Source organism: Labrus bergylta, chromosome 10, assembly GCF_963930695.1.
Source record: "Labrus bergylta chromosome 10, fLabBer1.1, whole genome shotgun sequence".
Taxonomy (NCBI): domain Eukaryota; kingdom Metazoa; phylum Chordata; class Actinopteri; order Labriformes; family Labridae; genus Labrus; species Labrus bergylta.
In genome coordinates, this window is record NC_089204.1 from 7,710,480 (window position 1) to 7,734,305 (window position 23,826).

A 23,826-nucleotide genomic window follows, 5' to 3' on the forward strand; every position below is an offset into this window, starting at 1 on the left:
CCAAAATGTTGCCAACGTACTCCTGACATGTTCAGAAGTTTTCCTGCATCTTCTGATCGTTCAAACAGAGATGATAAAGTCATTTGGTGTTTCTGACTTTAATTGTTGTCTCTGTGGTTAAATTCTTCATTTGATTTTTACAAAAAACATTTTGAAGTTTAAAAGTCTGGGATTGTGATGACCCTGACGGACAACAGCAGCTACTCAAATCCTTCCTCCCTCTGTGTCCCCCTTCCTGTAACTTAAAGCCCCCCCCCCCTTCTTCTTCTCTGTTGCGTTTAAAGTCAGAGCTCCTGAGAAGCTGCAGAGAGGCGGCTCACATTTCAAGACAAAGCCTGATCCTCTGTCAGAAAGGAGACACTTTCCAAACCAGGTCTGCCATTTATCAACCAGAACCTGTTTTTCTGCCCACCCCCCCTTCACCCCCCTCCCACCTCACGCCTCCCTTCACTCTGAGACGCTGCCACACACCGTGAGACTAACGGACAAACGTCAGGGATCAATGGAGTTTCACCGTTTCTCTGCACGATGGGACAATGAGCTCTAACTGACCCGCTGAGCTCATCGTCCCATGATGCACTTTGTTGACAGTGCGGAGAAGTAACCCATCGCGGCGTGTGAAGGTATGCAAGGTGACGGGAGAGTGTTTGAGTTTCACACACAGAGAGAAGGGTCGATGTGACGTCAGCGTTTAGTTTGAGAACAGAGAAACTGTATTTTCTGACTTACAGCACAAAGAAGAGAGTCCGCAGGGTCGTCATGACAACAGATTAAATGTATATTTTACGTTAAGTGCCTCCTTCCTGCTTGTCTACATGTGCCACTGCCTACGCCCTGAGTGTTACTATAGTAACGGTGAGTGACAGCAGAGCGCCATTAATGAGGAAGAGAAATGAGAGAGGTGATTGAGTTGCATGGAGCGATCATCAGCTAGTCTCCGGCCTGATGGATGAATTCAGTGCATGTTTTGATTTTCGCTGAGTGAATAAGTAAATACCTGCCACAGAATGACGGGGGGCGGGGCTTACTTTGGCGACCATAGTTATACCTAGTCATCCCGTCAGAGTATCATCTGTACGGGGAAATGCTGAGGGAAATACGAGCAAGTGAATCGCCATCATTTAGAAATGAGGTTGCATCTTATGTGGTTTTTTTTTTTTTTTTTTTTACCAAGGCACCAAAGATTGAAGTCCAGGGCGCCCACACTCGGTAACTTCCTGTTTTTCTTGTTCAGCTTCAACTTCAGCTGGACTCATTCGTCTCCTACAAACCCGTCTCATGATGAAATAGATAAAAAATCACAGATTGTAAGGTTTAAAAAGAATTGGGATCAAACCGCATCGAGGGATCGGAGACCTAGTCGACCTGCGTCTGCACAGGAACAGTCCATCTTTGTCTGAATAAACACACACAGCCTGTTTGCAGTGAAGTGATCATTCACTCGATGGTTAAACACAACATGGCTGCAGCTGGTCGTTGAGACAGCGTTTCCTGTGTGAGATTTAGCCGTGTGTTGGGGGATTTAATCACATAATGAGCCGGTAAGGAGCAGATTTGCTCTGTTTAAAACCTCCTCGCTCGTGTGCTACAGACGCTGCAGTGTTTCAGGACTCGAGGTTAAAACATGTCGTGACCTCTGATCAGAAACCGACCCGGGGTCAGGCTTACGATCACAGAGACTCTGGAGGGTCAGAATACAATCTTAACAAAGAGCCTGATCCCCCGCAACTGAACTTCACACTGAACCTGAGTCTGAGGAACGGTCGCTTTAGTTTAAAACGAAGAGAAATATCACAGCTCTGTGACTCTGAACTCTACAGAGATTGAAGCCTGTAACCATGACAACCAGCTACCCCAATACTAGTTATTATAAAATGTTTGATTCAATGCCAAAACAGCTTTTTTTTGCCAGAAAAAGGCAACGATAAAGGACTGTGCCTCATTTTCATCTGGAGTCAAGGAACTACACGTCCCACAATCCATTGCAACTGATAAAAAGTCACATTCACTGCAGCATAGCCAGGTTATTGGTACGCTCGTGTTAGCTAACTAACCAGCTAGCATGCTAGCAAAACTATCTGTTCATAAATGGCGCAGATGGGCGAGTAACATTACCATGGTAACAGCAAGGTCCATGTCGCTGTGACACTGTGATCGTGGATATTGTAGTTCTTTTCCCCGATGTCATGAATAATCATGTTCCTCTGAAAGGGAGGTTGATATCAGAAGAACTTGTGTCTCCTACAGGAGCGTTAACCATCGCTCCACACTCAGGTAGCTCGTGGTCAGTCTTCCTGTGATGGTTATGACATCATGGCGAATAATCAAATCAGCTATGGAGAAAATGAACAGGATTTTTACTTCAGGAACCTCACTTGTTGAGCTTTATAATCAGACATTTTTTAGTTTAGTTCTCATTTTGTGCAAAAAAAAAAGCTGCATAAGATCGACATCGTTTTGCTCAGAAAATACAAAAAACACAACTTCTCATTTCATGTGTGGAAAAAGAACACAGAAAACAGAGATCTGTGTGTCAAAGTTCACAGGTGAGGTCATGAAAAGAGATCCAGTCTAACTTTAAAGTCTCCGCAGAGTCTCGTCACACACAGGTCATTACTTATCTGGTGCATATTTTAGGTCTGATCATGTTTTAAATCTCTGACTTTACATTTTGAATAAATCCTCTGACGTTAGGGTTTCTCCTTCAGAGTTTCTCCTTCAAGTTTTCTCCGTCAGGTTTTTTCCTTCAGGGTTTCTCCGTCAGAGTTTCTCCATCAGGTTTTCTCCATCAGGATTTCTCCTTCAGAGTTTCTCCTTCAGGGTTTCTCCTTCAGAGTTTCTCCTTCAGGTTTTCTCCATCAGGATTTCTCCTTCAGAGTTTCTCCTTCAGGGTTTCTCCATCAGGATTTCTCCTTCAGGGTTTCTCCATCAGGGTGCACTTAGAGGGATTTCCAGCAAACGTCTGCTCTGTGATCTTTCATGTGGGAAGTCTCAAACTCCAGTCTGGATGTGTTTGTTTACTTTGAGCTGATTCATTGTCCGATGTGGAAGATGAAATGGCGGCTGATCTTAAAATGAGCAGCTTCTCGTTGGATTTGTGTCATATTTGGTTTCCTGTGTTGTATGTGAAACTCTGCAGCCGCTCTGAGAGGTAAAAGTTCCCTTTGAAGGCGAGCCTGACTAATCCCAAGACATGACGCTGATTAAAGAGAAACAATCGTCCCTTTCTTCTTCCTGCTGCCACAAAGTGGAAACTCCAGGAGAGCGTCAGACTTCAACGTGGAGATGAAGTCTCCTCCTGCTTTAGTCTTTAAGATAATATTTATAACCTCTCTCTCCGGTGTGTTTCTGTCATTTGTTTAAATTAGTTATGTTGACAGGCAGACGTTGACCTTGTGTATCCTTGGATCTGAGTTTGTCATAGATTTTAAAACCATTTCCTCCCTTCAATTATAAAGTCTGATAACTTGGCGTTGCAGCTGATCTGATAAAACTGTAAAGAGAATATGCCATGTGATGCTAACTATAGCTCGGTTCAAGCCGTGATTTTTACGCCCCTGTGACGTTTCTCCTTCAATCTGAAAGTCTCAAAGGTGTAAGGGGGGGACGAAGTGATTAGAGGTGGGGAAAAATTCTTATGTTCTGAGATTTAAAACCTTTTAAAAATCTTCTTTTCTTTGTGGGGGGGGGGTAATCAGTCACTTCCTGCTAAATGCTAAAGCTAGCTCTCTAACTCACTAAAAAGCCAAATGGAGCAACAAGAAATTCAGCCAGTCTCTCAGATGACTGGAGTAGATCCTGAAGTATGTACTGATTCAAAAAATAGACTTTCAATCATGACTCTAGAATCTTTTTGAATCGAAAATCGATTCTAAATCGAATAGTGACCCCAAGAATCGAAATCTTATTGAATTTTGAGACACCCAAAGATTCCCAGCCCGAAATGTGATCCCCCTCTGTACCGTCATTGAGCAGACATTACAGAGGAGAGACAGGATCAGCTGAGCCAGCGGGGGACAACAGCACTGTGTGTGCATGCATGTCTGACTCTGTGTGTCTGCTACATTTCAGATTCTTCTACCTGCATCAGAGTAACTCTGACATTAAGTCCAGTCCTCCTCTGTTACTGATCTCCTTATTTACAATACTAAATCATATGTATCTCCATGTTTGTGTGTATGCTGGGTGGTTAATTGAATTACAGATTTACCCCCAGCAGTAGCCTGAGTGCCCTGCTTTACTTTTGTCAGGTCACCGGTCTGACTTTGGAGCATCCCTCTGGCACACTGGTCCGATCCCTGCTGTGCCCACAGCTGCTCTCTGTACAGCAACACCTCCTGAAACACTCTCACACACACGGGAGAGAAGCAGAGTGCTCTGGATCTGGTTTCTCTGGAAGACAGCCTGCAGGAGGAGTGTGTGCTGTGAGGTGATGGATGCATCCATCTAATCTGCCGCCTGTGTGTCAGTGATGGATGTGGATGACTGCTGAGGTGATGTGCAGGCTCATTACCGTCGCTCTTAGTGTCAGAGCGTCCTGCTCTCTGCAGCTTTTAGTGAACCCTGCATGCACAAACATGCACTCACAGAATAACTCCTGCTATGACCCTTCATGTATGAATGAACGACGGATAAGTTCTTCGGAGATTCACTTCAGTTTGGCGAGACGTGAGGGAGACTTACCGGATTCGATGATGCTTTTTTGAAGACCATGACTGTGTTTTTGTCATCATTAAAAGCACTCTTAATGTTTGCCTCCTGCGTCTCAGATAAACACGGACAGAGTGAAACACTTAACCTGTGGCCGGGCAGCTGGGAGATGTGAGAGAAACAGACAATGAGTGTGAAGCGTTCCTGCGGGGGGGGAAGTGTGGTTTCCTGGGTTTGGTAATATCAGCTGTGAGGTCAGAGGAATGCATCATCTGAGCTCTCAGTGGTAGGAGGCTTTGATCAGTGAATCAGACACACGGGGAGTCAGAGAGTCCTGCAGCCCTGCAGCAGATCCTGACTCACCTGGACAGACAGAGGACAGACCACTGAGCAGCTAAACAGCAACAGACGGGGATCCTGCAGGACGGCACATTTACTAAATAAAAAAGAGAGACTGATAATAAATCTGTTTAAGCCATGCATTCGATTGCATTTTCTTATTTTCAGTTTAAAAACTTTAGTTGCTGGTCAGACAAAACTGCAGTCTACAGATGTCATCTCTTGTTCTTTTTTCTTTTTTTTGATGATCATCATATGGCAGAATATTTTCTGAAGGAAGTCATTTTACTTTGTCTTTCCAGTAACTGATGTTTGCACCAAAGATAAATTCAGAAGTTTGAAAATAGTGGCGGCACCGAAAATGTTGTGCAGAAAATACGTTGTTAACCAGCTGGCCAATCACAGGGCTTGTTTTCTGTGTCGTTTCTACATGTAGTTTAATTTTTGAGGAGGTGCTCGTCCTCTGTAGGTATAAAGAGCTGCGAGAGAGCTCCTCCTCTGAAAATGAAAACCAGTAAAAGTCCAAATAAAGTCGCCTGAGGTTAAAAAACATTTCTCAGCAGACGAGGTCGGTTCAATGTGTTGCTTCTGACTTTAATAAAACTCTTTAAATATTGACGTCCTCTGGTTTTCCTTCACATTCCTCGGCCTGCCTGGTTACTTTGATCTCTACCTTCAGCTCAAACGATACTTCAGCATCCTCCTGCCTCTTCTTCATGTTCAAATACAAACTGCATACTCACTGTTGACACAATAGTTCTTTTCATATCTACAATCCTGAACATAGCTCGGTAATTTCAGGAGAACTTTTCCAGAGATTTTCCTGACCCGTTTTTCACACATGCACCTCACAGCAGGAGACTATCCCTGTCAGACAGGAGGGGTGGCGGGGGTCTCCTGAGGAAGCTGCTGAAAAAATACTAGGGGTCTGGCAGGAGAAACTCCAGGTGATGTCCTAGAGAAAAATGTGTCCGTTTGCGTTCACACATACAGCTCCTGCGGTATCAGAAGTTTTTAAAGATTTTTCTGCAAGTGTGAAAGCCCTTTATTTCTGCAGTTTGGTGAATCCATATTTAGTTTAGAGATTGTCCTAGGGATCCTGTCTAGTCCTGTTTAGTCTGATTATGCAACAACAACCAGCTTTATTCATCTAAATGATTTTATGTCACCTAGCTGTTGAATTTCTCTCACTCAGTAGCTCTTGTCCCTTTCCAGCGTTATGTTTCCCTCATGCTATCTTCTTCCCCCCCTCCCTCTGTGAGCAAGCTGCTAGCCAAGCTAATGGCAAGCAGGATTTTAGAGTAGAGAGCTCATTGAAGAGCTCCAAGGGGGGGGTGGATGGTGGTATGGGGAGGGGGGGTTCAGAGGCGCTGTCAGTCTCTCATTGAGGGGCAGAGGAGCGCCTCAACACGTCTTACTCCTGCACAAAGAGAGGCTGTGATGTACATACAAATGAGCCCATAATAGGAGGTTTTGTCACTCAATTCCTTCTTACTTTAATCTGGCAAACAAACCGCTCTGTGTGCCCGTGTGTGCGCGTCCCTCCAGCGTCAAAGTGTGTGTACGTGCACGTTTCTTACATCCCTGCTTGGCCCTTATTAAAGCTGCAGATCTCTTTACATCTTACATCTATGATTTACCCCCCTCCCACCCCACCCCCTTTCCCCCCTCAGTCTGAATCCTGGGAAAAGCCAAACATTGTTCCTTCTCTGAGTGCATGACCTGAACGAGCGGGCGTGTAAAACAGGAAGTAATTAGAGCTAATTATTACGCTTTAATCATAGAAGAAAAACTCCCCGTCTGCTGCCTCAGCGCTGTGTTCGGTTAACCAGCAGCCTCTCCATGTAATTATTGTTCAGCGTGGTTAGTTGTTCCCAGCGAGTAGAGAGGATCATGATGCCCGCGGTTTATAACCACTCTGAGTCATCTCAACGAGTGTCAGAGATCTGCAGAACACGTCATCCTTCCTGCGTCTTTCTTCTTCTTCATCTTTCTGTGAACTTCTTCTTCTTCTTCTGTCCTTTATATCGATCTGTTTGTTTTGATTCATATCGCATCAATTTAAAGAGCGAGTCTAGAGCGTGTACTTTGTTATACAGAGGGCGGCTGTGGTTCAGTGGTAGAGTTGGTCGTCTCCCAGGTCAGTGGTTCGATCCCCAGCTCCTGCAGCCACACTTCCTATGTGGGTTTCCGCTGCTTCGGCGGATGAGTTAATACTGATGGTCACTTTACAAAGCAGCCTCTACCATCAGGGTGTGAATGAGTAGGTGTGACGTCCGGTCTACCAGAAGACCAGTAAAGCGGTCTATAAGTCCACCATGAACGAGAAGACCTTAAACAGGGAGAAACCTCGAGCAGGACCAGACTCATTGGGTGGTTAGTCATTTGCCTGAACGGGTTGAGACAGAGCGTTATTACTTTCTCTACAAGTCCTCTGCCATCGTTTGTAGACATGAAGCTTTGCAGGTCGACCACCAGTCTTTGTTTGGTTTCTGGTCTCGCCGGTCTTTACTTCAGAAAAGTGGTAAATCTCTCGGGAACCTTGAATTCCTTCTGAAGTCTTGAGAGTGAAGTTTGAATGGAGAGACGATGTCCACGATCATGTGCAGATGTTTGTTCATATTTAATAAATAAGATTGGAGGCAGATGTCTGTTCACTGTGAGTCTGGTTCTGCTCAAGGTTTCTGCCTGCTGAAGGACGTTGTTGGTGGATCATGTTGAGCCTCTGTTAAATATTATCACAAAGTGAACTCTTGACCAGGTTTTTATTGAAAGAGAACGAGGTACATTTTTGTGATTTGGAGTTATTTAAACATGAATGAATACATTTCTTGAGTGATTGATTGTTGACTCGAGGAATCTGGCCTTCAGTCCAACCGTCGACCCCGCGTTTTGTTCACGGGTACATGTAGGTAACGCAGCTCTAACTGCGAGGGGAAGTGGGCGGTCCTTACAGGGAGGTTTCTATTGTGGTCAGGGTAATTAACTCGACTTCTTTCATCTCAGCGTCTCCTTTGAAAGGAGACATTGTCCTGAGCGGCTCGCTGAGCACCGAGACCGTCGGAGCTGTTAACGGCTGCATTCCACCGCTGTGCCAGGTGTGTGTGTGAGTGAGGGAGTGTGTGAGAGTGAGGGGGTGTGTGAGAGAGAGTGAGGGGGTGTGAGGGAGAGAGAGAGTGTGTGTGCGAGGGAGAGTGAGGGGGTGTGAGGGAGAGAGAGAGTGTGTGTGCGAGGGAGAGTGAGGGGGTGTGAGGGAGAGACAGACAGAGTGTGTGTGATAGAGAGAGACAGACAGAGTGTGTGTGTGTGAGAGAGAGAGAGTGTGTGTGAGGGAGAGTTTTGGAGATTGTTGTTGGGACGCCAAAGACATGACGACCCAATTGTCTTGCCGTGTTGTGTCCCAAACACTCGCTCAGAGAAACATAACAGTCCTTCAAAAAAAACAAAAAAAAACTCTTCCTTTAGACTACAGCGTCGCCTACGCTGACATCAAAGATCATTTTTCCTTACCACATACAAGTCAAATATGAGAGGTCAGGATGGCTGCTCTTGTCTTCCTGTCGTTACTCGGTGTTAAAGTGTGAAATCACAGCTGAACCTCTCAGCCTTCGTCTGTGTTGTTTCTGCTCTGAGCTGCTGAAACTTTTTTATTGCCGAGTCGTCGCAGCGAGCTGCTTGATCTCCTGCCCGACTTCTGATCGCTCGTTTAGAAGCCAGGGGACTGTTGGTTATTCGCCTTCAGGGACCCGGCTCGCTGTAACAAACCCTGGCCCACGATATGCCCTGTTCTTTACATGTATGAAAGAGGGACATGGTGTGTGCTGAACCAGGATAGAGCTGATACTGAGGGGGGGGTCAGGACAGTTAAATCAGGTTAAGGGAACAATGGGAGACCTGAGGAGGAGGAGAGACGCTGCTCTGTGAAGTTCTGCAGCCGAGCATTTACGATCCTCCTCTGCATGTCTGCTTCTCAGTCGAGTGGAAAGGAGGCCATAAAGAGCGGAACAGAGCCGAGCCGAGCCAAGACATGAGGAGGGATCCAGGAAGAGGAGGGGGCAGACGTCGTCCCCCTCTGAACAAAACGGTGTGAAAGAGAAACTGACAGCAGCAGATTAATTCAACATTTCAGTGAATCATCTCTTCATTCACTCCCCTCCTTTACTGCCCCCTCCCTCCCCTTCCTCCTCCCCCCTCCCCTCCAACTATCCAAACTCTTAAATCTCCAGGATGTCTGGAAAGAGAATTTCAGCCGTGTTGCATTTCTCTCCCTCCTCCTCCTCCTCCCCTCGTCGTCCTCATCTACATTTAATTAAAACATCAGAGATAACAGGGAGGGGTGTGAAACAGGCAGCGCTGATCTTTGGGGAACATTTGGGAAAGTGTTTCTGTGACCCACTTATTAACTCTGCAGCCTGCAGGAGTTTCACTCTTCTGTTTTTTGTACATCCTGGAGGCAACCATTAAGAATTCATCTGTGACTGTGGTCCAAGTCGAGAGACTTTAATTCTCCTCTTGTATTAAACGTCGAGGTGAGGGCGTTAGTGGGTTCTTGGAAACATTGTGTGAGCAGGTCTTTATGAATTAAACATGAAAGGGTCTGCACAGCTCAATAAGCTGTTAGAGTTTCAAACAGTGTTTCCTATCAGACGAGGAGGAGAGTCTTTGTTGGATTGAGAAAGAAGGATGACGCAGAACAAAAAATGAATGTTCATAATGAATCATTCTGGAATAAAAATAGAAATTTATCAAAATCTTGACTCAGTGTAGCAAGAGATCCTTCAGGGGGCGCCGTGTTAGCCTAGCAGCTAGTGTGCTCACCACATATACGGAGGCCATAGTCTTCAGTTCTCAAGACTCCTCTAGACTCGTCAAGATCTTCAACCAAGTCGCTTCAAATGGACCTGTGGCTCCTTTCCTGCATCAGAGTCATGCCGGGTAGACCCCCAGAGGGAGACACACACACACACACACACACACACACACACACACACACACACACACACACACACACACACACACACACACACACACACACACACACACACACACACACAGGGCTGATCAGCACTGCCTGTAACACCTCTAGCTCGATTCAAACTGCCCGTTCAAGGCGTGATATTAATGTCCCTGTGACTTCTCACCTTCACTGTGGATGTCACTGAGGTGTAAAAGAGGGGGACACAGTGACCCCCCCCCCCCCCCTGTAAAGTTAAACGTTACTGATTCAGTCTTAAGAAAACAGACGTCTCCAGACTACATCGTTCACCCTAAAGACTAAACTTCACAACATGTCCCAAATGTTTCCGGGGTTGAGCTTCATGTGTGAACGCTACAGTTGAATGTTTCCCTCCTCTCATCACAGCGTTGGTCACCTGACCCCCCCACGTCTGCTTTGTTCTTCTTACAACATGTCTGTCAAGTCCGAGACATTTTCAGAAGTGCATGTGTGAAAACGGCTCGAGTTTGCTTTTAGAAATGAGCATTTCAAAGGCTCACTAGCGTGGTTTAGCATCTGTTTGTAGCGCAGTGTTAGCGTTGTAGCCCTTTGAATCTGAAGTTAGTGTGATGTCATGAATGTTCAACAACGAGTCCGCTGCTGGATGAAACGTCCTGAACACGTTGAGCGAGGTGCAGCCTCCGCGGGTACATGTGCCTGAAGCTCTCCTCTGCTGAGCGCTCACACTGGAGTGTTTCTCCTCTCATCCTGCAGCCTGCTCTTCCTCTGCTCACTCACGGAGAGGGGTTTGACAGTCCGGTGGCGCTCGCTGTGAATACCTGTCATTGTCCCTCCGCTCTGAGGGAACTCGAGAGGCTGGCGTAGGACTCGCTGGCCGCGGTTCAAGAACTCTGCGGGGCCAGAGATTAGCGGGGCATGGCAGGATCCCTGATAACTGACACCCTCCATCCGAGCCGCTCTCCATACCGCTAAAGACCAACGCCACAAAGACGCCTTTCAGCGGCGGCCACGGTGGCGCTAATCCCCTCAGCACAAAGCGCCGAGCCAGTGATAGCATCTAAATAACTCCTCAGTTAATGTCATCTGGCTGAATTAGTCGTATAGTGTCTCCTGATGCTGCTGCACGGCAGACGTGTTTTCACAATATTTGTGCCTGTTGTGATTTCTCTGGGAGTTTGGTTTGAGTGCTGCTGTTCAACAACAAGCCGCTCTGCTATTGGCTGCTCGGCCCCGGGGGTTTAGGTCAGCTTGGTGTGGCTTTGTCAAAAGCTTCCTTAACATTCTTCTGCTGCCTCTCGCTGACACGGAGCCTTTTAACCCCGGAGAGGAGCACTTTACATCCATCAGCTGATTTCAGATCTCTCTTATGTGAAACGGCCTCCGGGCGTCGTCTCCACTTCAGGCTGATTCAGGTCACTTCCTGTTAGATTGAGGGGAGATTGTCCTTAAAGTGCTGCCGTCATAAAAAGAGTAAAGAAGCGTTGATGCCTCGGAGGAGATTTAGGTCAGAGAGCATGAGCACACTGTGATTTTTGCTTTGGTCTAGCAGAACATTATTTTGATTTTTTTCTGATCTATAGAAAGTTTATTGCATTATTAAGAATAAAGAAACATTAACCATGCCACGTCTGGATGTTAGGGAAAGATGTGAAGTCGTCACTGAGGCAGAAAAGATCGAGCAGCTTGGAGGTGTGTCGCTGGATTTGATGAATATTTCCCCTCCTGTCCTCGGAGGAAAAGCATGCTGGGAGGATCATCGCTCCTCAGGAAAATAAATTACCCTTCATTGACCTTTGACGTCTGCTGTGGCTCCGTCTCCCCGGAGGATCGCTGTCCTGCACCGTTTCTGTGGAAACGCCTGTTGGAAGATGCTCCCTGCTGCATGAGGAGGGATGCACTTGATGCCTTGAGTTGCCTCCACCCCCCCCCGAACGAGGAGATATACCTCTCACAAACGATGTAAGGGGTTATTAGCTCTGGTTTGTGCTTGCAGAATCAAATTATATGATCCATCTCTGTGGTAATTGATGAGCTGTAGGCCTCTCCAATAACAAGAGGAGGATTCCTCATATTGCAGAACCCCCCCTCCCCACTCGTGTGAGCCCCTTATGAGGACACGTCTGGGTCCTGCCTTACACGAGACCTTGAGCTGCACACAGCTCTTTATCGATTCCTCCTGCAGAGGAGGAACAGAACAAGCAGCCTGCGTGTTCACCACATCCGCAGAAGGATTTCATGACACCAGAATTTAAATCTTTGAAATGAGACTTAAAATCAGATGATATTTATACCTGTTTTAAACCATGCCAACAAAAATAGAAGTCCTATGCACCCAATACTCAGTAATTTCATGTTTTTAATCACCAGAAATTGCAGACAAACTCCGGCACACCGTCATGATTTCATAAAATAAACTGGAGGTTGACGTCCTACACTTTTTGATGCACTTGTTCCTCTGCATCACACTGGTCTTAAGAAATATTTCCTCTGAAGCTTTGGTCCTTTTTAATACGATCGATCTTTAAAGTATGAGAGATTTTATCCTTTTTAAACACGAGTCTGCACAGAGAGAACGATCCCTAAACCCTGTGTGTGTTTCTCTCCTCCATGTTGTGCCTCAGGTTTAAGAAGGGGGGGTTTACTCCCTACATTTTCCCCCCATCCCTCCCAGCTTTAACTCAGTAGGAGCTGACACCTGAGATCTGCTCCAAGGCTGGTTTTGCCCTTTAACCAGGACGGACCCGACTGTTACTGGACCCCTGAGAGAGGGGAGGGAGGGGCTGGGGGGGATGAAATTAGACATGCAGATACTCCTGTTTTTACTCTGCAACATGATCTGTTTTTGTTTGGCATCTGTCGGTAACTCGTCTGTGTTTGTGTGTGGTGCGAGAGACCTTTCAGGTAGAAAAAGACGATTTAAAAGTCAAAGGGAGGATCTGTTTCCGAGGCCTTGCCCGGCCGCTGGAGCCTGAGACAAATCATTAAATCAGTAGTCTGCAGGCAGCGGCCACATTGATGTGAGGAGAGGGGAGCTGCTCTTTGTGCTACTGATACTCGGGTGGAGGCCGAGACGGCCACTGATGATGCTTCACGGCCTCGGTGTCCTTTACACCTCTGAAAAGACGGCTGAGATTTATTGGACGTCCATCCTTTGAGGATGTTCAAAGACAAACTTGAGGCGGTGTTATTCATTCTAGTGAGTCTCTGAAAACAACCTTCAAACTATGTCATTTAAAAACAACCAGTTACAGAAGACTGAGTGACAGATCTTCAGTCGTCTTTTTAACTGGAAGCTGCAGCGAGAGAAGGAGAGAGAGAGAGAACTGTCTAAATTATAAAATTCTATTTAATCATAAAAGTCAAATCACACCTACAGTATTTTTTTAACCTGTTTTTGGCGCCCTCTACAGGCCAGCTGAGAGCTGCAGGAGTTTAGAGTTTAGAGCTGAGATCTTTATTTATGGAGAAATGTTGCAATGAAAACTTTCAGAAGGCTCCGGCTCTGATTTGGACTCAGATGATTTAAATATACGAGTCTGCATCGCTGTGATTGGAGCCAGGAAGGTGTCAGTCAAATGGAATTGGCCACACCCACACAGTCTTAAAAAACAGCTGAGTGGATTTTGAATCAGCTTTTCTGATTGTTATTATCCTCTAGAATTTGAGTTTATTGAGTTTAAGTCCAGCTCTGCCAAGCTAGATGTCCAGAGGCTTTACAGCAGGATCTTCTCTTCCTCCCCTAAATGTGAGGAAAGTGTCTAAAAACAGCTTTGTGCATTTCTCCTCCGCTCAGTTGAAGAGAGAACACATTTCCATTCCTTGCTCGCCACATGTCGTCCTGGAAGCTCTCACCTGTGCCTGCCTCCCTGTTGAGCTGCAGATCACGTCAGGCTTCATGTATGTGCTGTATTGTGTTGTAATGGGTCCTCCCCCTCAGGCTGGGAGTGCTGGCAGAGACGGAGCACCCTCCCGCTGTCTCTCTTTCTTCACTTAATCCTCTTATAAATAGACCAGTGTGTCTATTTTACAGGCGATAAAGCAATGTGTTCTGAGCCTGTCGGTCAGGTTCAGGGGGTGAGCGGGAGGCCGAGGGGGTCTCCTGATGAGCCAAAGGTCTGCTCTTTGAGATAGATATCCTATCTCTGATGTTTTATCTGTTGTTTAGCTTCTCCTCCTCTCCTCTCCCCCCTCCTGTGGAGCTCAGACGATGAGCCCAAACAGGGAGGATAAAAACCGACAGGGAGGCGGTGGAAGAAAACAAACATGTTGTGTTTCTCTGCTCGTGGGGGCTTTTAGAAAATATAGTGTGTGCACCTTTTTATAGGCCGTTCCTTTGAGGCAGAAAGACGGCGTGAGAGGAAGATGTGTTGACCTGAACGGCTCTCTCCTGGATGAAAACATTACCCAGAAGCCCTTTTGTTTTGGCCCATGAGTATTCTCCATACCGCCAGCGATGACGCTCCATAAATCCATTCCGACATGAAAGTGAAGGACGAAGAGATGGATTCATGTTTACAGCAGGATCGATTTATCTCCCAGCTTTCTGTGCCAGGAGGCGTCTCGGCGTTTCTGAGAGCACATTAAAGAAACACAAAGATAGACATGTCGGCGTTGCCTCGGGGCTCACGCTCACACAGACGGAAAGAGAAGTGATGCTGCATGGCGGCCTGTTTGTGTCTGATTTCTAATGTTTCTCTTTCTCTTCTCTCCTCATGTTCTGCTTGGACCTGCCTGCTGCCTCTTCCTTTAAAGGTAAGATTAAAAACACTAACACCTCCTTTTTTATACAAAACAAACACGTTTACTTTGAGATCATAAAAAACATTAAAGGCAGGCACACACCGGGCCGACCGGCAGGGGCGGGGCTTATCAGCACTGTCAGAAAGAGTCAGTGGTTCTGGTCCGTTGTGGGGTGAACAGCAGCGTCGGTACTACTCAGGGCTTGTCAGAGGCTTTTTTGGCCGGATTCAATAAGTAGAATGGGCGCCTCCTTTGTTTTGTTAGCCAATACCAGAAGATAACAACACACTACGTGATAGTTTCTGACCTTAAATAGCATGAAAACACCTCCGCAGAGAGAACTTGCACAACACATCAGTCTGATTGATTACACAAAAAGACGACAAAGCTGCTAATAAACTCCACAGTTACAACTTAAACATCCCTTCCGATGCACGCAGCAGTCATATCGGATCTGAACTCAGGCTACTTTTTTTTTCTCAGAGTTTCCGAGTCGTAATTACGATTTCAGGGGGTTTCAGTTGACACCTCCGACTGGGAATTGGGAATTTCCCACTTAAGAGATCAACTGGAACGCACCATCAGTCTCACCCGGCTGCAGACCAGACATCAGTCAGTCTGATTTATTTTAGAAATCTTGTATAGAAAATGTCCTGACATTAACTTGAGTTTTAGCTTTAATTTCTGAGCTCTGAGAGCAACATGCTTTACGCTTGATTAACACACAGAATCACATGAAAGTGATAAACTGCAGCTGATGACAGAAGCAGACGTGTTGATTTAAATAAACACTGTGACCTGGTTATCTGCTCGCCAACACGCCACTTGTCGATGCAAATGAAGGTAATTAGAGAGAGAAGAGGCAGCATCACTTCACGTGTGAATGAGTGTGAGTGATGCGGAGGTGAAGGCCTCGTCGTGTGATTGGAGGCTTTCTGAACATCTACTTCACATTTCATCCGGCTCCGTTCTGTGAAACGTTTTGTTTCTGAAGGTGGTCACTGAGGTCTTTGTTTACGTGAAGAACCTCTGCTAATGCATTGTGGGTAATTAATTCCTATTGTTGGAGATTCAGTAGCTTTATTTTCTTCCAACAAAAAAGTTATATTCATAAATGTATAGATGTTGTTGATTCTTTATTCATAATATTTTAGGAAGGTAGGATTTCTAGCTCATCACGCAGCATTGCTCTCCACACTCGACCGTTAAAGATTTACTTCTCTGCTCTGTTTCAGTTTCCCTTGTTAACAGTATTACATGTGGTGCTTTTAATTTAAAGGTGGACAAACTGACGTATTATGCTTTTATTTTGAAGGTCAGCAAACTGACATGTGGTGCTTTTATTTTGAAGGTGGACAACAAACTGAAGTGGGAAGCTTTGTATTGACGAGCTGTTGACTCAAATCACAACACTCAAGCTCGTCAATAAACGGCTCGCTGTGAGCTGAATAAAGTTTTGTGTCTCTGTGTTGACAGGTCAAATGTCAACACTTCAGTCATGTGATGTGGATATTATTTATGCACCGCTAGCTCCACTTTTTACAACAAGCTAATGAGCTCTGCTAAAGAGACGTTTCCCTGTTAGACACTGACAGTACCTGGTAAAGCCCCGCCCCCTCTTTACTCGTTTCATGTCTGTAGTGACAGTAGGGAATATAGAGACATGTCAGGGTAAATTGCCGCCTCTTCAGTCTGTTATTCAGATGTTCTGGTGTGTGAGATTTGCATTGGGGCTGTGTGTTACGTGCAGCGTCATGCTGGTTGTGCTATTTGTTTTTGTTTTTTAATTAATCAACTTGTTCGGAGTAAATTAAATCCATCGACTGATCTCTGGTCGACTGTCAGAGGGCAGCCTGATGTCTCGTGTGTTGCATTGTTGTGTTTGCAAAAGAAGACCACCTCGTTACTTCCACGACGTCAGACTATATCTTTAAGAGCTTCTACCACTTTAAAAACTGGTAAAATACACTGAGAGGTCTGGGGCGCGCTGGTGGCGCAGTGGTAGGGCGCACGTCCCATGTGTTGAGACTCTCGTCTCGAGCGGTAGGCCCGGGTTCGCTTCCACCCATGGCCCCTTTCCGCATGTCATTCCCCGCTCTCTCTCCCTGGTACGAAAAGCCCAAAAATAAATCTTTAAAAAAAAAATACACTGAGAGGTGGATTAATAAACAGGAAGTAAGATTTCTGCTGGATGTGGGAGGAGTTTTAATCTCTCTGTGGAGGAACATTTGAAGGGACTGAAGGGCAGAAATGTTTAACAGCGCCCTGTCGGACTCTGTGAGGAGGGTCGAGATGGCAACCACCATCATGGGATGGCAGCCAGCGTCTCCCAGGCAGCAGAGAGAACTCAGACAGGAAGCAACATCGTCCAATCAGGGGTCAGGATGAGACAGAGTAGGGAGGGGGGGTCAGCTTCACACACAGGTAATTGGCTGTCAGCACCGGGGATGGCACAGCGTGGGACTAGATTCTTTATGCACCCCAAGCCCCCCTACACACACACACACACACACACACAAACACTTCCTCTTCACCTTTCAAAGATCTGCTTCTACCAACAGCTGCTGCCCTGAACTCACTTTGTATTCACACGCAGCCAAACCGGCCAATTAGTGTCCTCAGAGCGAATAATTTTGTGTCTGTGATTGTGTGAGTGTGTGTGTGTGTGTGTGTTTGTGAAGGTGTCATTGCGTTAAGTCTCAGGAGGTCGCGCCGCCTCCTGCAGGGCGGTGTCTGTACCCGGTGTGTGAGTGACAGCTCAGTCAGAGGGAGGTCTTTGTGTCAGTTCGGCCTCGCTGCTCTCCAAAGCTGTTTACATTTAAGAGGAGAGGAAACCAGCACGTCGGCGTCTTGTGTGTGAGTGTGTGAATGTGTGTTTGTGTGTTGGTGTGTGTGTGTGTGTGTGTGTGTGTGTGTCAGCCTGTTTTTCCCATCGCCTCTCAGAAGCAGAGAGTCAAAAAAATAATTTGAGTAGTCGAAGTTCTGGATGTTTCTGAACTTGTTTGGTTGTCATAGGATGTGATGTCATCACCAGCTCAGGTTGAACCCTCCCTTCTCCTGCAGAGAATAAATAACAGAACTTGCTTTTGCATCATCTAGTTTAACGAGCGAGGGTGACTTCATTTAACCATTTGAGCCCTACATGTTTGCATGAAGCTGATCGGTTCTGTACAGTATGAATTTATTGCCGTTTCCACGGTCAAAGTTTGGAATGGGACCAAAGTAACCGATCTGTTCCGCCATACTTTTTTGCTATCCTTCTGTTGGGGTGCCAAGCATACTGATCCTTAAGGGCGGCACACTGCAGTCCACTGATTGGACGAAAGAATCATCACTTCCTGTGTGACAGCGGTCATAAAGGACAAACATTTCAAGGCTGTTTTTGTTCTTTACGACTTATGTCAGCGTGCAGCTCCGCCCCATGGACGACCTGGGAGGTGCTGACCTCTGCTGGACGGTCTCCATTGTTGCCCTCTGTTTACTGTACTGTGTTATTCTTCTTCGTTGAATGTATTGCAGGGCTACTCCGCTGCTATGATGTCACGCTATTACATTCCTGATGCGGCTAACATCATCCGACTTACACTCTGCTTACCAAGTAAGGGGACGGTTGGCTTTTGTAAATGCAAGCTGGATCAGGGTTTACCAAACCTGAACCAAACCAGGCCACTTGGTGGAAACTGGGTTTAAGTGGGTCTGTAAGGACTCGGGTTGGGAATCGAAGGGTCACTGATTGAAACCCCGATGTGGATCAAAGTATGAGTGGTGAGGTGTCGGGTCACTTCAAGGCACCGCTCTGCTGCACTCGCTGTGTAGCAGCTTCACTCTGAAATCTCTACACTAAACTTCTGCAGCTCCTTGTTTGTGCCCCTGTGTGTATGAGCGGCATGTCTCTCAATCACAGAGTGTAAAACAGAAGAGTGCAGATCATATTTTAATAGCGCGTGTAAACAGGATCTCTGTGCTTGAGCTGCTTCCCAGTATTTGTCATCACCCGCTCTAAACATCCTCATGGAGTATAAATAGTCATCAGCATAAAGAGAAACATCGTAAACTGGAAAACAGACTTATTTTTCCTCTGATCAGTGAGAAGGATCCCTGAATGTCTCTGAGCCTAGAGGGCTCCATCCAGCTGATCCTCACGATCCTCCCAGGCACATAAACAGCCTCAATGAGCATCAAACACGACCTCCATTCTGTCTCCTCCTCCCTGCGTCTCCTTCTTCTTCTATTTACGTCTCTTTCTCATCGGCTCATTTCCTCCGGCGTCCGTCTCCACATTCAGCTCGGACATTTGTAGAGCAGATGTAGAGATGGACACCAGCTGCTCTGGACTCATTTCTCCACTTGGAGGATGATGAGTTGAAAGACAAATCATCTCTCCTCCATCATCACACTCGGGTTCCAGGAAATGCAAAGTGAGGAGGATTTCTGGAATGAATCTCGATGATTTTCCAAGAAAGATTTGTATTCTGTGTCGGGGATTCATTTACAGCTTTGAGACCGACTGTAGGTCCTCCTGCTGGTTTTCATTTGCAACTAAGACATGAACAGGCCCTTTGACATCATAACCTTATACAGTACATCGGATTTTCTCTGTGACAGGGGTCTAAGTTCAGTTTAGGATCAATAAAGAACGTCTTTCCATCCATCTGATTGTGTTGTTAGAGCTGCAGGGACGTGCACGTTTGGTCATCATCAGATTAAATGAAGACGTTTGCAGAGACTTCTTCAACAGCTGTCCCCATCAACTTCGCTCATTCGGCTCAAAGGCACCAGTTAGCATGGTCACATGTTAAAACGTAACACCTGCAGAGTGTTGAAAGCCCCTCACTTCGATTCACACGTTCGTTAACTTCTGTGTTTTTGTGAGTGATGTCAGACGTTTCACCGATATATTCATCTTCTTAAATCTGTGAGACATTTGACCTCCATGCTTCTCCAAGTCAACACCCACTCGTTGTGTTGGAAGGTGAACGAGCTAACATTAGTTAGCGTTAGTTAGCGTCCCACAATGCGAAGTGCAACAAGTACGCATCACATTTGTTTACCTACGCAGCGGGAAAAGGCGGCTGTGATGTCATGGGGTAGGGACAGTTGGTGTGTGCTTTTCAATATATCAGAAAAATGCCACAAAAAAATATTTTATCATCTGAATCGAAACAAAGCAAACAAGAGCTACAGGTGTGAAAACGTGTGATAACATTGTTCAATACGACGATAAACAAAAGTTAAAGTGCATATTTCTATGTTAGTGTCCATGTTTTAAACACCTGTATTGAAACATGTCACTTCTAAATCCAAAATAAATCCCAAAACGATGTTGTGACAAATGAATCCAAGAGTAGATGATAAACAGCTTCAGCTTCACTGACGGCATCATTATGGTGTCTTTATTAGAGAGGACGGCTGAGGAGAGACAGGAAGTGTTCAGAGGAGAGAGCGGGGGACGACATGCAGCAAAGGGCCCAGGTGGGATTCGAACCCACTAAGGGAGTCCTACGAGGACTATAACTGTGAATGCTCATATTGCGATTCATTGTGCAGCCTTAGAAAATATCTGAACTTAGCTTTGAGCTATAGCTCGCTCGCTAAGTCTGTATTCGTCTCCTGACCCGCATGTCGGCGTGTTAACATCCAGATGAGTTCAGTATCTGGACCCACAGAGCGCTCTGTGTCGACCTGGACAGAGCAAACATTTCATTTCCTGTCCTGATGGACTCAGAATCTGTCTGTGATCCGTCAGTAATCTGCTGTTGGTTTAGGCTCGGGTGTGAAGGTTGAACATAGAGCGGCTGTATTGTTCTCAGATACAGCATCATCACCTTGACGGCTCCATGAGTGGGTGGAAACACGACAAGTGGGGGCTGTTGCCAAGTAACGCCGCTCAAAGTGTGTGTGTGATCCTTCATAATGATGGGAGGATGGTGTGTGTCGGAGCGCCGTCCAGGTCGTTAGATTCAAAACTTCCAACAAGGGAATTCAAAGTGTGAACGTGGAAGTGGTTTCATGTTTTTATGAAGAAGCTGTTTGGCTGAGAAAGTCTTCATTTATTTATCACTTTAATGAAGCTCTACTCTGGACATGATACAGTTTAAATCCTTCTTTTGTGTGAAATACGGAGATAAAATATACGATAACTTGAAAGAAATCAGGGGCAAATGGAGAAATGAAGCCACGTAACAGCAAGACAATGAGAGTTTTAACTGATTTATGAGCAGATTGAGGTATTTTTAGAATCGACGATAAAAGAGGGTTTATTATTCTTCCTCTAAGGTTGTCAACATTTTCGATATCTTGCCGACTAAATTGAATAAACAGTATCGAGGAATGGAGCGCTGAATCTGACATGACTCCAACATGCCTGGTGAGGAGTGACTTCTTCTGCTTCATCTCTGAGCTCTAAAGCACAACCCGCTCTCTCTCTCTCTCTCAATCTTTCTCTCTCTCCCTGTCTCTCTCTCCCTGTCTCTCTCTCTCTCTCTCTCTCTCTCTCTCTCTCTCTCTCTCTCTCTCTCTCTCTCTCTCTCTCTCTCTCTCTCTCTCTCTCTCTCTCTCTCTCTCTTTCTCTTTCTCCCTCTCTCTGTCTCTCTCTCACCCTCTCCCTCTCTGTATGTTAATACAAACGTTGCTTTCAAAGCTAAATGCTGAGCCCACAGGGGGTCTTCAGCATCCTGACCGTTCCTCTGTTATTCAAATAATCAGAGGCGCTGCAAATGCCTAAACCCCCCCATGGCGTCCTGAGGGAAATAAGAGTGGCACTTCTGCTGAAACGCCCTCTTGATAATCTGCACTATATGTTAAACAAAGACGAGAGAAAGCTTTTAAATCCTGAAGAGGAATAATCGACTCCTGGTCGTCGAAAACACTAAAATATTCAGAGATTCAGACCTCAGTGTGCAGAACCAGAGAAACAGGACTCTGCAGGTCTTTAAAGTCCTGACCTTTGAACCAGGATAAAAAAAGGAACGTCTGAATCTTACTCTCGCTATAACTGAGCGAACTTTGAGGATATTTCAGCGTGCTGAAAGCGGCGTTACCTCCCGACTCTCGGTTTCCTGCGCTCCTCATCACGATGCAGGCCGACCCCCTGCTGGCTCTCAAACATGACGCCACAGATTGCCTCCCTTAATTAAAAGATAATGCAACTTCATTCTAAGCATTTGGGTTGCAGCTGCGTGGAAACATCAGGAACGGCATTGAAGCTGCAAATTCCCCATCTCTCTAATGAGGCGCCTTGATGTCAGATCTGATTAAGAGGACTCACACACTCGTTTAGGATCGGATTAGCTCCTCGTGTGTTGTGTCTGCTCGTAGCTGGATGGTGTGTTTTTCTCTCCCGTTGTGTGTTTTTAATTAGGGAAATTAGGGATGCTTAGCTAGGTTGGTTTGTTTGGAGGTTCTGTAGCGTGTTCGAGACAAACTGAAACACAGAATGATGGAAATGGAAAAAATCTTCCTACATCCCTTTTTTAGTTTTAGATCCAGTGAAATGACCAATGAAATGTTTTTTTGAGGCAATTGTTGAGCTGGTTGTGTTGACATGATTCCTGCAGGTTGATAAAGTTATGAGCCAACTTTTAAACGTTGCAAAAATCAGAATCACAAGTTGACTCCTAAAAACTCACTGAATATTCTGGGTGAGCTGCATGTGTGAACACAAACAGACAGATTCTTCAGCTCGTCTTTATCCAGACTGTTTCCTGCTGGCCTCCTGTGAAATGTTCTGTGTGAGGTTAAGGTGAGCCGATGTGTGAACGCAGCAGGAAACATGCAGGACAATTAGCAGTGAGCGAGCAGGCGATGACATGATGACAAATCTTCGTGCTGCTTCATTCTCTTCTTCTGCTCTCCAGTATATTCTTCTCCACTCATTTGTTTGGCGGGCTCTGTTGCTTCATCCGCCAATTTTTTCTTAGCGGTGGCGTGCAGACAGTCTATGGTCGTGCAGTGATCACAGGGAATAAACGTCACCACCCCCTCCCACTCGCTCCAGGTGAATTCTCCTGATTATATCCTGCTGTGTTCTCCCATCAGCTCACTCTGACTTCATGCGAGCAGAGCTGCAGATCTCCCTCTGAAACGCTCTGAAGAGGGGGTCGATTCATAGAAACACACACACACACACACACACACACACACACACACACACACACACACACACACACACACACACACACACACACACCCTGTGGTCCTCAGTCAGAGGGATCTTTCTTCTTCTTCTTCTAGCAGGAGGGATTCAGTGAATGCCGTTACAGTAAATATCTGTGGTTAATTAAACTGTGGTGACTTCACTGAGCTCTCTCTTGAGCTCTGCTAGGAAACGTCCACCTCAGAGCCGCCCGCTCCTGGAAACAGCCGGGACGCCAGGTTTGTTTGATTCCCTCCTGCCAGCATCAACACATGTGTGTTTGTTTGTTTGTTTGTTTGTGTGAGGAGAGAGGGAAAGCTAGAGGAGGCCACCCATGTCTTTAATCCATACTTGAGTTGAAAGAGGAAGGTGAACACTGATGATGGCTTTGCTTTCATAAACCTTTGTGCCAAAGTAGTGTTGTCATAGTGACAGAATCTTTACCTCTTAGAAATTATTCTGGTAAAAATCAAACGATTCTGATACCCCTGCAATAAAAATAGAAACCCTAGGATCCCGCTGTGGAGCAATTTCTTGTTGCAACCATCAGTCTCCTGCTCGATGTCTAAATTGAACAAAACCATGGCAACGATTTGGTACAAAAACAAGAAATGAATCAATATAGGTTGCCTGGGACTTCTGTTGTTTCCTAGTATCCATGCAGGAATTAATACTCAACACACAGAAATGAAAAACATCACTCTCATGCTGGTGTTTTTGGTCTGTTTGCCTTAGCGAGCATTAAGACAAAACAACACTTTTCCTGCAGTCACTCCTTGGAGGACGTTGCAGAGAGCTCTTACAGCGGGGATCCAGGAAGCTTTTAAAAACACTCTCTGAGCGATCACAGATGGATTATGATTGTGTGATGGACGGAGACAGCGTGACACAATGAGAGACTTTAATGGGGTCCTTATTGTACTCCGGAGCCCCATCCAGAGACTGAAAGAATCTGACTCCTGTTCATCCATCCGTCCATCATTAAGGACTCCATCTTCTCTGTAAG

The 23,826-nt window shown here is 45.9% G+C and overlaps 1 protein-coding gene across 2 annotated transcripts in view; it reads left to right on the forward strand.

Annotated features, from left to right (window-relative positions):
* ptk7b (protein tyrosine kinase 7b) overlaps nucleotides 1-23,826 on the forward strand; it is an 82,193-nt gene that overhangs the window by 13,358 nt on the left and 45,009 nt on the right. Inside the window, exon 1 of one of the 2 annotated variants that reach the window (XM_065959280.1) lies at nucleotides 14,503-14,698. The exons of the other annotated variant lie outside the window; for it this stretch is intronic. Coding sequence (XP_065815352.1) covers nucleotides 14,659-14,698 — 40 coding nt within the window. The 5' untranslated portion in view covers nucleotides 14,503-14,658. Of the gene's footprint in view, nucleotides 1-14,502; nucleotides 14,699-23,826 lie in introns of those variants that run through there. 2 annotated transcript variants of the gene reach the window in all.